Source organism: Gallinula chloropus (assembly GCF_964237585.1).
Source record: "Gallinula chloropus genome assembly, chromosome: 3".
Classification (NCBI taxonomy): domain Eukaryota; kingdom Metazoa; phylum Chordata; class Aves; order Gruiformes; family Rallidae; genus Gallinula; species Gallinula chloropus.
In genome coordinates, this window is record NC_140087.1 from 79,274,298 (window position 1) to 79,287,542 (window position 13,245).

At 38.5% G+C, this 13,245-nt stretch overlaps 1 protein-coding gene across 1 annotated transcript in view; it reads right to left on the reverse strand.

Moving 5' to 3' along the window:
• Positions 1-13,245, reverse strand: part of SPTLC3 (serine palmitoyltransferase long chain base subunit 3) — a gene marked incomplete at both ends in the record, with an annotated part of 84,157 nt that overhangs the window by 37,028 nt on the left and 33,884 nt on the right. Inside the window, 2 exons of the mRNA XM_084261450.1 lie at positions 1,106-1,199; positions 3,143-3,267. Coding sequence (XP_084117576.1) covers positions 1,106-1,199; positions 3,143-3,267 — 219 coding nt within the window. The remainder of the gene's footprint in view (positions 1-1,105; positions 1,200-3,142; positions 3,268-13,245) is intronic.

Sequence of the window (13,245 nt, forward strand, 5' to 3'; positions counted from 1 at the left end):
CAAACTAAAGTATTGAGAAAACACTGGTATAGCAACCATGCCTAGCACATACAGATATGTGGAAGTGAAACAAGCTGGGGTATGCTACAGGCTAATCTCAGATTAATTACTTCTCTAAAAACATTCGGATATTTGGGTTCAGATGAACTTTAATTCTTGAATGATCATCAGAAATTGCTTCTTGCCCAACTTATGAATATATATTAATTATAACAACACCTTATATTATAATTATAGTGTGCTTTTCATTCCAACGGATCCTTAGGCCTTTGACAGCATATGCATAATTAATTTTTGCTCACCTCAGGGCTGAACACAACACTTAATAAAAAGTAGGGACTGTATTTGTTATTAAGAAAGCTGATCAGACCTCTTTTCTCATTCCTCACCACTTTTCTAGCTTCTTAACCTCTGTTGCAATCACTGCCTGGTGTAAACAGTGGTGATGGAAAGGGGAATTGCAATAGGGAATAAAGGAAAAGAACAAGCTCTTGTCACCAAAGCCAATCACAATGTTTCTGACAGCAACCACAGCAGCATTAACTAAAAAAGTTAAAAAACATGAGTGTTTCAGAAGATAATGATTGCAAAGTTAATGTGTGATTTCTATACTAACACAATACTTCAGAGAACACTTGGGATGATGGTCTTGATAAAACCATCTGCATCTCTGGCACAGATCCCTGGGAATTCAGGGTAAGCATTTCAAAGTAATGCTGCATTAATGTAACTCTGGTTGCACTGAACTTGCTAGAAACAGAGCCTGGAAAATATGTTTGTACTGTTTTGGCTATAGTGACAATAACATTAAAACCTTTATGACGGCACACAATCATTCAGTATGTCAAACAGACAGAACAAGACGACTCCAGATTTTGAAATTAAGCCCAAGCTGATAACCCAAATCATACACAAGAACAATTATAATATTACATTATTAATTTTTCCCCATCAGAAATCACTCATAATATTGAACAGTTAACCCTTCTGCCTAGAGAAAAGTATTATCTGGGAACTGATAACAAAGAAAGCATTGAAAGGAAGCATTCTTGCCTTTGAGGTGTGAACAACTCTGTCTCTAAATATTTCCAACTTCAATACTCACTATTATGCTTGAAGATTCTAATAGTAGCACCTGAAAGCCTTGCACCAAGAACGAGAGAAGTGTGGTTCAACTCATCACTTAAAATGAGGCAGCCCTGTGGAGAAGGAGTACAATAAGCATCTGCACAAATTGGGGGGCTGTTGACATGTGTGCATGTCTGTGTCAGCATACATGTGTCTATGATACAGCATTGCACCAATTAAGCCATATGCATGAAACACGAAGTGGGTTTTCTGCCACTTTGCTGAAGGTGCCAGGACCCACTGCAAAGGCAGACAGAAGCTGTGGGATCAGATTATCAGGCATTGCCAGGTAGTGCAAAGGGACCACATATTTTCTGTAACTAGAAAGTAGGGAATAATTCTAATAGACATTGACTGCTTTATAGTAAAACCAAGTGATACTGCTTCCTCCAGCACCTATCTACAGTCTATTCTGTGTTGCAAGGAAAATGCAGTCCCACCTAATATATATAGACTGCATGGCAGTAATGTAAGGAGAAGTAATACTGAGGCTGGACTAACATCAGCACCGGGCTGATGATGAGATTAGGACAGAATGGTGCCTCCTAAAGCCCACTTCCATTACGATATGAGTGGAGCCTAGGCACCAGGCAGGGTCTTTCTCTGGTAAATGCAGTTCACCTGCAGTATATTTTTTCATTAATTAACTCAGTTGAAAAACTAATTTTCTCTATACAATTTAAAATAGAAATGCAGGAGAAAACTTTGTATATGATATTAACAGGAACCAGAATTGACAGTTGAAATTAAAACTGGAACCATAATTTCACTCTGCTTTCAATTCCACATCTTATGCTGTGGTTTCATTACCCAAAGGGCAATACAACATTAAATACACACTTATTTTGGAAACACAGATTATGCCCAGGTTGAGAGATCCTCACACAAATCTGCTGACAGACTAGCATGCAGAACTAACTGTAAGAGTATATGTGTCTTGACAAGAGAATGTAGCTGCTAGACTCAGACAGGAAAATTTAGGAATAAATCCCCCAACACAGGGCAATTACATAATATCTGTAATAAATATATTAAAATACTGTATAATATTATATACTGGCTTGTTATAGTTATATGTAATAAATATAGTAATATCTTTGTGCTACTTATCTAAATATCCACCTCTGACAGAGGCCTTAGTCTCTACATGGGAAGCCGAAGCAATTCTCCCTGCCCAACACTTCTGTACATGTATTTCTGAAATCACTTGAAAAAGCTGAATTCACCTTCAGTGCTGAGTGAAGAAGTGACTTGACCTCTAGGCTGGTACTTCAGAAGAAATCTTGATTGTACACCACATAGCAAGTTCATTCCATCTCCACCAAGTGGGAAATACTGTTCCACCCTTGCATGAACTAAAGAGGAAATACCCCTTTTCCCAGCTAACAGCACTGTGTATCTGTTTCTTATGTCAGGAGCAGTGATTGACAGGATGATGGATTTTCATGCCTTTGTGTTAGGTACCTCACACTGGAGATGAAGTCCCTTCAGCATCAAATAAGAACCCAATTTTTGTCGTATGGTCACAATTTTAGACTTGTCAGCTTTCTTTGCAGGGCTGGCTGGAGATCTGTTCATCCAGAATGCTCAGCACTGTGCTTTCTCTTTTTTTAAAATGTAAAAAATGTCTTAATCATCATCTTTCACCACAGGCCGCTCAGCAATATCTCTGCAAGTAGCCCACACACTTCATCCCACAACACCTGAGATACAGGATACGAAATCTGCTTACGTTTTAGGGAGAAGCAACTTTGTCAAGCAAAGCTAAATAACCATATCCCTTATCCTTAAAGAGATGTTAGGTATGTGTGACAGCAACACCCACAGCTAGAAAAAATTATGATGGAGTATATTTGAGGTCACAAGGTCATCAGCCTCATGACTCATGCATTTCTGATATCAAGCTTTGTTCCTCCATCAAGCCTTTCCCATTAATGGGTGCCCAGAATACTGCAACAGTTGTTAAAACAATTAATAAATAATTGCTCTATGTGTTCCTTTAGGAAGTACTCACCTTCCCAACAAGGGCTGGAATATTCATTGAGTTAGTTGCAAATCCCATGCCAAAGACCATAGCATCTTCCACACCAAGGAACTTGGCCACAAGTTTCTCTAGCTCTACATGTTTGTCTAGAGTGCCTGCAGAAATAAGCACAGGGATTCTTAAATCTCAGTAAACTGTGGAAGTTATTATTTGAAAAGACAAAAAACCATACAAAAGAACATGCTAAAAACGTGTCGTTAAGCTATATGACATTAAGTTCTAATGAAGGTTTTCCATTTGTATCTTGTGCATGTGGGATAATGCAAGAAAAGGTATGGATGGAAACCAGGTATAACTAATGCTAACAAATACTTTTTTTTTTGGTAACAATAATTTTTGGCATAGTTGTTTCTGAAGAGCAATTTTTTGCCTTCCCCATCCCCAGTGAAGACAAAAATACCTCGTTTTTATAGGAAATATGGGGCAAACATCTCAGGTACTCTTGAATTCTCTCTGGACACGAAAACAAAACCCCACAACAACAAAATTCTCCCATTCTTTTCTTGGGTGCCTATGTATGTATGCAAAATCTGTAATTATGATTTTTATATAGATACAAAGAAAAGTGTTCTCTGTCTTTTTCTACTTTGGATGTTAAAAGCTCTGCCACTCTCCACATTTAATCATTACTCTCCTCTTTCCTCCCTTTCAACAGTCAAACACAAATGATAAGGCAACACTAGAGAACCTTCTTTATCACACGTTACTTATCTAATACTAGTGCCTGGTGTCTCCAAATAAATAACGGTGCTCCAAATATCCAGCTAAAGCAGTACCTTTCCCGCCCAACTGACAAAGGAAGATGATAGAATACAAAAAGCAACGAACAAAAGAGTGTTGTTAAGAGACTGAGATAACAAATAACTTTGAAGAGTAATGAATCGTCTCAACTTGCCAGCTCTCTAGTCTTTGGTTGCCTGGGTGTGCATTGCAGGTACCAAGGCAGAAGGAATTCTTACAGGATGATCTGTGGGGAAGAAAAGAGAGTGGCCTGTGGATTCTGACAAAGCATTGCCCCTATGAATATGGTAGTAAGCAGGGAACAGAAGAATAAAAATAGAGAAACGAATATTTCACCTCACTTGTGTGGCATAAATTGATGTCACAATAATATTGGCAAAGTGAATTACAGTTGATGGGAACAAGGAATCTGTGCACAAAGAGCAGATGAATGGAGGAAAGCAGAAACTTAGCTAGAGGGTCTCAACAAGAATGGTAAATCAGGAAGATGATCTTACCTTCATCATGGAGGAAAGCTCATTAAAAAAATAAAATTATCAGCAGTAGAAGTTCAGCAAGAGCACTAACTCAGCTGGTTACAGCAAGGTAGTGTTTTCATTATTCTTTCATTATTAAATGCCCAAAGTAAGAATGGCATTCACTTGGAAACAAAATGTGAAGAAAACATGCAGGCAGGTAACTGTCCACTAGCCAGGGAAAAAAAGAGGATCATGTGGCTCCTGGAAAAATCCTGGATAGATTACATGGACTTTTTGCACAGAGCCTGCCTGGGTTCTACTAGACCTGAGCCAACTCTGTCAGAGCTTCCAGACTGTCTCTGCACTCACTGTATTTATTGCACTGGTTGCTCACTGAGTTGGGTGGTTTCTGGCTCTGTGCTCTGATAATTTAGGTCAAATGACACAGAAAATTTGGTGCTGCAGAACCTCCAGTAGATGTGAGAAACTCTGCATGAAGTGCTTTGAGGATGGCTAGTTCTTGTGTTTGTAGATCCTGAGATGCACAAGGATATGTGCTGGCTCTGTACGCAGCCACTGCTTAGTAACCACGCTCTGTGAAATACAAAACCACACAGTGTTGCAGCGTTGAGCTGCTCATTGGAGATGTGTGTGGGATGTGTCTTCCCTTGTAAGCCCAGTAGGTCTAAGGGTATATTTCTATGGTTAGTTCTATACATTTTGACCCCAGTTAGTCCTTTAGAGCACTCACTTACAACTGAGGGTTCCAACACAGTCAGCTACCCTACTGTTCCCTGCAGATGTTACTTGTTGCCTGAGGGCTATGGGCACACAAAGAGAAGATGAAGTCTAAAATGAAAGCTTGCAGACAACCACACTATGGTCATAACCTGAATTAGAAAGAGGTTTGTTAAAGCAGGAGAAACAAGCAGTTTGTGCTTTGCGAGGCATGCATTTTAATGCATGAGAAAATTGTCCCCAATTCTTCCAGGATTAAATCTGACACTATGGGGTGGAGTTAAATTGCTATTTGGGGTTGCATCATATGTTTTCTGTTTTTTAAAAACTGACTCACTATAGATTATTTTGTTCAAGTATCTGTTAGATGAACCAGAAAGGAACCGCACATTTTTGACCTATTTTCATTGATTTTGTGATGGTGAAGAATGATACATTCTGAAAGTGACTGATTTCTATTTATTATTTACTAATCCTAACAGTGAATGCAGATGATATTGTGTATTGCCATTGCCTACAAATCCTGGAATACAAATTAGACTCAATGGGGGTTTGGTTTGCAAAACCAAACCTGTATGACAAGGATTTGCAAAACAAGCTCTGGTTTTGAATTACTTTAATGATAATGGCAATATTGTAGGTGGTAGGTGAGGTGTTGCAGAAGCTATACAATACACATCAGTACTGACAGTAGGAGGTTTGTGACAGTGATATGCATTGAGTAGGGCAGATAAAGCATAGCAGTTTGCATTTTCCCAGGTTTAAAGTAAAATGGGTATTTGTTCAATAAATTATTCAATTATTTGATCATATCAGAATATTTCTCCAGTGTGGGCCAGTCCTTGGACATCATATAAATTGCACCAATTATGTGACTTCTCTCCACTGGAGGAAACAGCTATACTCTGCTGTGATGGAACTTGTCCAGTAGTGTTCCCATCTGGTCACAGCAACCACCCCAAGAAACAGAAATAACACAGATGGAAATTTGATTCAAGGGAGCTTCCTCTGGCACAGGCTGCTACATCTCAGGATACATAGGAAAGGTGGTAATTACACTGGTCTGCAGTAAATACAACCTTAGCAGTGTCAAGTCAGGTTATCGTCACCCTTAAAATGTCTTGTGTTGTCCTTGATTCAGACTAGCATCATGATGTGTTGAATGAAAAGTGATATACTAGATGTCTTTTGTTAAAACACTGTGTACACAGATACCTTCTATATTTGTCCTATACATAAACATTAGATTTTCCCGATCCTCTACTTGCTTTGATTTTTATGCTGATTACAGCTTGGTTTGACCCAGGAAATGAGAATACAACTAAATAATATATGCTGTCTCACTGGGAAAGGTTTAAGACAAAAAGAAAATGAGAAAGCTACCTGCATCTTTAGGAGGCAAAATGGAATTATTGCTTTTGAAAGTTATTCCTGCTGATCAGTTGTATGCAATAGTGTACAGCAATAGTGTACAGCAGGTGCTAATTGTGTTTCAAGATTATGTGTGTGTTATGGAAAGTAAAACCTAAGATCTTATCAAAAATGGACTTTCACAACGGTAGCCACCTCCACAGATTCCCACACTTTTCAAAGCAAATCCCCTCTTCAAAATCTGATGACCCAGTTCCCTCCATTAACTCAACACTGCACTCTGGGGAGGGGGAACACGAAGTAGACTGTGCTTGGGCAGACTTTCATAGGCTTACCCTTAACCATGGTCTTGGGTTCAAAGTCACTGTCAGTCTACTTGACAGATAAAGTCTGAAAGTGCACTTCCCATGATTCACGCTGTTCACTATTTAGCTTCGACACTTTCAGCTTGGGCAAGGTGGTTTATGCCACTGGTTAGTCTGCCCAATACTGTTTTTCAGGTTCTTATGTGCTAGTGACACGTACTGGTTAAACTGCCAGCACTGGCAACAGTATCCTCCAATAAAATTTTCCACTTGGAATTCTGAGATCCAAAGATGACAGGAAAACACCTGCTCCCTTCAAGTTAAACAAAAGCTGGAGGAGCAAAACTGATAAAAGCAACAAGTCATTGAAAGAAAAAGAAGATATCCCCATAAAGGCTACTTTCAGATATGAATGGCAAATGGGAATACTATGGATCACTCATATGACTAACCAAGGTGAATAAGAACCATTAATTTATGAAAATGATATTTCTTCAGAGGTAGCCTTAGGAGGGTGGGAAACAGAACTAAACAGCTAAGTTTCAAATGTGGCATGGAAGTTTAAGGTCACAAAGTCTGGTAAGATATTTTTCAGAGATGAAAGAATATTATAACTGAAGCACATATGCACTTTTACAAAGGCAAGACTGGATGAGTTACTAGAAGGATGAAGAAACAGAGTTATTTATTCACACCATTCTACAAGGGTGGATGATGGAGATGGTATCACTGTCCTACAGAGCCCACTGTAAGAGCAGAGCCCAAACTGAGGAAGAGAAGCACATGGCTATGTTATGTAGTAGCCTCATTTAACACTGCATGTGCATAAAAGCACCCTTAAAGAAGGGCGATTTGAGGAAGCATTTGAAAGAAAGGAAATGCTCAAGCTTTCTTAATGTTGCTCTCAGCTGCTAGGATTGTCATACCAAAAAGATGCTGCAGGTGTCATAGATATAACAACGTACCTGTGCAATTTACTGATCCTCAGAAATGAGTAGATTAATTTTAACAAAGCCTTCAGTTTAATTTAGAACCCTTGTTTGCATCTTTTCTTTATAAAAGCACGCAACTAAAATTTACAGTTGAAGTCCAGCCTCTTCATGCCAGAGGCTGAATGGCAGGACCTCAAGTGTCTAAATATTTGCATGTACGTAGATAACATATAGATTAGAGATATTTTAGATTTTAAACAGGTCACACAACCCTTAGTTACTCCTGCTGCCTTTAGTTCCACCTGCCAGAAGACAGACTATCCAGACCTTAATCATGCTTTGCAAAGTACACTTTTGCAATGGTGAAATACCAGGAACAAACTTGACCATAGGTTATATCACTTATTTGTGAGAAAGTAGGCACAAAAATGAAGATGATGATATGACAAAGAAGGAAAATTCCTCTTGTGAGCTGTTTATACCTAATTTATACCATATCCTATCAGAAAGTAGCCAAGTTTATGAAAAAAATACACATACAATATTTTTTATTTATTTGGCTGTGTTTCTCCTTAAGCTTCTACTTGGAACTGTAAATTATGGGAACTTTATTCTTTATCTCCTTCTCCTAATTTAGAAATGGACCATTTATTTCTCTGTGTGTACAGTACTGAGTTTTAAATGAGCCCTGGCCTTATTTAAAGCTTTTAAGTGGTATAAAAGAATGAACAGCTGAATAACTATTTTTACCTTCTTGAAATGCTGCTAGAAATTCAGATTAGGCCTTAAAACCTGAGAAAGAAGTGAAGGAGATGGAGCTACTTTTGTAGTTTAAATGTTGGCACAGGTTTACAGATCTGCTTTTTAGAAATCAGATCACAGTCAAACATATAAAAATCCTCAAACAAACATAAAGCCCCACAACTGAGCGTGAGCTAGGCATTAAAAGGTAACCTCCTAACCATGCCCTCCAGAGTGAATCACCCTGCAAGTGCTCTGTGCAGGCTCCATCTTGTCTTTTGGTCCAAGGCATAATCACAGGAGGAGGATTTCAAAAGGCAGGAATCCTGCTTGGCTGCTTAAGGAGCACTAATGATACATTTGCTCCTGTTACTCACGTATATCATCTCCATGAGGAATAATGGTGCGTTAGAGAAATAGAGTGTTGGAGCGACTAGCTGCTCATGTGACAGCCCTGTCACTGCCCCAGTGTTAAGCCTAGGAACGTTCAGGTCATGATAATCTGCCTTATCTTGAAAAAAAAGGTAACAATACTGATTTTATTATCATCTGCAATCAGCAAGCAGGAAACAGTGTTAAATCATCATTTGCATATTTCTCCCTCAATAATTTAAAGTTGCATTGCTTAGAAAAGGCTGACTATACACATAAGAATGACAGGATGGGCTCAGACACGAGACTTGTCAGCTTGCCTCCATCAGTAGCCAACTACCGCCTAGCCTTTGAAATATTCTGATTTTCATAGGAGAAAAAGGACTTTGTATTCAAGTTGTCATTCTTCTAACTATAGAGGGAATACACACTACTTCAAATTTATTTAGATCCCTATTTGTTAGCATTTTTATTAAGCTAAAAGGTAACACTTTTGAGAGATTAAAATAAATAAAACCTAGCATAGAGATTTTTGGGGGTAGTTTACGTGTAATACTGTAATGTTCAAAGTACTCCAGTTACTTGAATAACTTGCTTCCTGTTGCTTAAATCCTCCAACATTTAAGAATTATTATCTTAGACCCAATGTTTACTCCTACAAAACAAAACTTCCCGCTTTTTGATGTCCCAACTGGCTTCTTGACCAAAGAAATAAAAAACATTGGCTTTTCCTACACCTGCAGGAGGGACTGATGCTGACAAAATAGACTGTCATGGTTTTACCCCGGCTGAGAGCTGAGATCCATGAAGCTGCCTGCTCTTTAAAGGAAAAGAGGAGGGGGAGAAGAGGGGTGGAGGGGTGTGAGGCAAGGGAAGGGAAAAGGAAGGGGCAAATAGCAACTCCAAAACCAAGAAACCAAAAGCCCGTGGGTTGGGATAAGGATAGTTTACTAAAATAGCAGAAAGACAAAATATAACAATGCTAACAGGACTTTAGAGCAAAAAATATATGAAACTGTTGATAAACAATGCAGTTTCTCACCAAACCCACAACTCAGGCCGTGCCACCCAGAGCCGTCCCGGAACCCAACCGTCCTCCAAAAACCGCGGGTCCTGGAGCCGCAGCCCCGAGATGGTAAAAAACCCTGCCAGGACTGCATACAGCATACAGTGGTTTTGCTGCCCCAGTTAAGTTACACACATTCCTGATTCAAGACAAATTTATGTGATGATTTTCTAGTCCATAGGTCTAATGGTTGTACAGCAATTGCTACAGACATATGAGTAATAATATAAACTAATACAAAACAATGAATTATATAAAATAACACTAAATAATATTAGATGGACCACACCACACAAAAGGTCCCTTTTTCCCATAATCAAGTTTTGGTATTTCTAGTAACTCTTAATGATCTTTCCAAATGTGGTCATTGTCCTGTACAGTGCTAGTGAGAGTCAAGGTTTAGTACCTGAAGCATTCTTTGGAATGAGTTCCCTGGATCTGCCAGCCTCCAGTGTGAAAAACTGCCTCCTGTATTTAGATGGAAAACTTACACCACCTTCATACAATGCCGTGTAGGTCTTGTAGTGGAAGAGACAAGAACAGTCAACCCTGACTACACTTCCCACACTACACATGATTTTGAAGGTTTCTATAACATCTCCCTTTAAGCTATTTTTGAGCCAAGTGACAGGCATTTCTGACAGCTAGCTCAACAGTTCTTCACCCAGAAACTCTTTGAAGCCTTTGATGATCCTAGTTACCCTTGTCTGGCACTTTCCAGCTCCGCTAAATGTTTGTGACCAGAACTGCACAGAGTACTCAAGATGACACCAAACCACAGGTTTATGTAGGAGCATATGGAGTTACTAATGGCTGGATTTCTGTTCACTTCCTAATTTCTAGTATTTGATTTGCTCTCTGACCACTGAACAATAAACTAATGTTTTCTTGAAACTACCACTTATGACCCCCAGATCTTGCTCCTAAGGGACAATAGTTAGCTTGTTACTTATTTTTTTTTTCAGACTGAAAGTCCCTCAAAAGCCTCAGGAATGTGTCTTAAATGACACCGTTATGCTAAGAAATAGACATTATTGACATTGTCATCAATATCAATAATGAGCATTTAATTAAAAATTGAGTGAAAAGTCTTAAATCTTTTTATGGAGGACAAATTTAGGAAGACCAACCACTGTTCTTATCAGTGTCCTATGCTTTTGTGTCTTAAACAGGAATGTCTGTTCAAGTGGTATGTGCGTTATTATTTTAGAGAAATCATAAGCAGGGCTTCACAGTTCCCACTGAAGTTAATTTCTGAACTATGTTTACACAGAGTCTTAAGCAACTTATCTGGCAATGTAGAGTAACTGTTTTATATTTAGTAAGGTTTAGCTTCACTAAGTTTCCCTAATAAAACACAGTTTTGTGAAGATACAAACAATATGTACATGTTAGTACATCCATATCAAGTTATTCTGAGAGTAAACTACTTGTAAAAAGCATTCTGATATGCCAGCGTTGTATACCCACTCCACAGTCTGCACAGTTAGAAGAGGAGGAATTTATGCAGAAGACCACAAAGGGCAGTTTACCATCATGTATTCTTTTGAACATCACTCACATTAGTGTTGTTTCATCTTTATTTTTTCCCTCTCCCTGAAATCTTCTCAAAGAAGCAGAATGATCCTTCTCAAAAAGAGACACCTGTATGAGAGAGACCTTGGTAAACCCCTGAACATGCCAGACACTTAAGTGCATGTAAGCAGAGCAGTACTTTCAAGGTCAATTAGCTTGAAATTGTAAATATATTCAAGTGGTCTCTTGGGTTAGGACCCCACAGGCAATTTATGGCTTTTGCTTCTAAGCTCACTGCATTTTTACTTCAAACTACTTCAGCTCAGCCACACAATAAAAGTTTTGAAATGTAATCTGCTTGGGAACAAAACCATTATGTTCTATTTTTCCTCAGATGAAGATAGCAAGTTACAATTAATAAAGGAAAGACGGTTCACCTGGACCCTTCCCTAGATGACCTTTAAGGGTCCCTTCCAACCTAACACATTCTCTGATTCTCTACCTCTCACTTGAAAACATAGATATATGTATTTTTAAGTTAGATAGAATTTTTCAAATCTGCTCAACCGTGAACAGAATAGAGCTGAAGCAGCACAAGAGGACAAAGGAAGAATAAAAGAAGGTATCCACAGTACTAATAAGAAGCTATTTTTCTTAGGTTGTGTATACATTTCTTGGCAGTAGATCCAGTGAAGTAACAACCATTGCTCAGAATTGCTCTGTGGAACTAATTCCCTTTCTGCTGACTACAGAAGCACAGGCTCTCTGCTGCCTAGGACAAAATGCTATAAATGTTCATCTAAGCCATTTAAGACAGCTCTTAACACCCTGCTGTCCTATTTGAATAAGTCTTTCTGTCCAAGTTGCTCTCTGAAATTCACTCCCTGAAAGACTGATAGTGACAAGACTTGTACAATATTCTTTATCTGTAGTCCATTTTGGCATTATGAACAGGCTGAATGAAGTGCATGGGAGTAGCTGTTGTGAAACCAATAGGAATGAATCTAAAACTCTGCTCAATCTGTCAGGATAACTGAGTACAGCACAGGAGTTCGGATGAAGAGAAAGTCCAAGAAATCTGTATACATTTGGTCTCAAAACTCAGTAGATGAAGTAAAACAGTAATATTTTTATAATATTTGAAGACAGAAATGATCTTCATATAAGATTTCTTTTTGAGAATAAGTTATGCAAGTGTTCCACAGAAAAAATTCTGCAAAAGATAACAAGAATGAAAACAGCAGGCAGGCATATTATTTGATGTACTGAAAACTGCTTGAAGTGTTCTCAGATAGAATAGAATCCAAGAGAAAAAGACACAGAGTACCTTAGATGACTAGTAATGGTGACCACTTTCAAGCATGCAATTCAGGTTAAACAATATATTACAGTCATCAGATGGGTCACCTACAAAAGGAAAGTAGGGTCAATCTGTAAACCCTCTCTAAATGGTGTTGCTAACGTATTTGTTATTGGCAAATCAAAATATGATGACAAGATAGGCAGGAGATGGCAAGGTCTGAATTTGTTTTTTCTGGAAATGAGACTTTAAATAAAAAAATAAGTGAAATAAAATATTTCTGGAGCAAACCAGTTTGCTTTGAGAAATACAATATGATAATTTTCCAGGTTGCTGTACTGGGGAGGGAAGTCTATAACAGACTCCTCATTGCTGGGAAGCCTACTTCTTCTTTTTTTACCCTTTTGGTAGCTCCAAAGAAAGATAAAACCTGAAGAGAAGCCTCTCCTTGCATTTCTGTGGCTCGAAACTGTTCTCTCTGAAATGCAGGCTGATCATACCATCAGGAATGCAAGGCTTTGTGTAAAAACATAC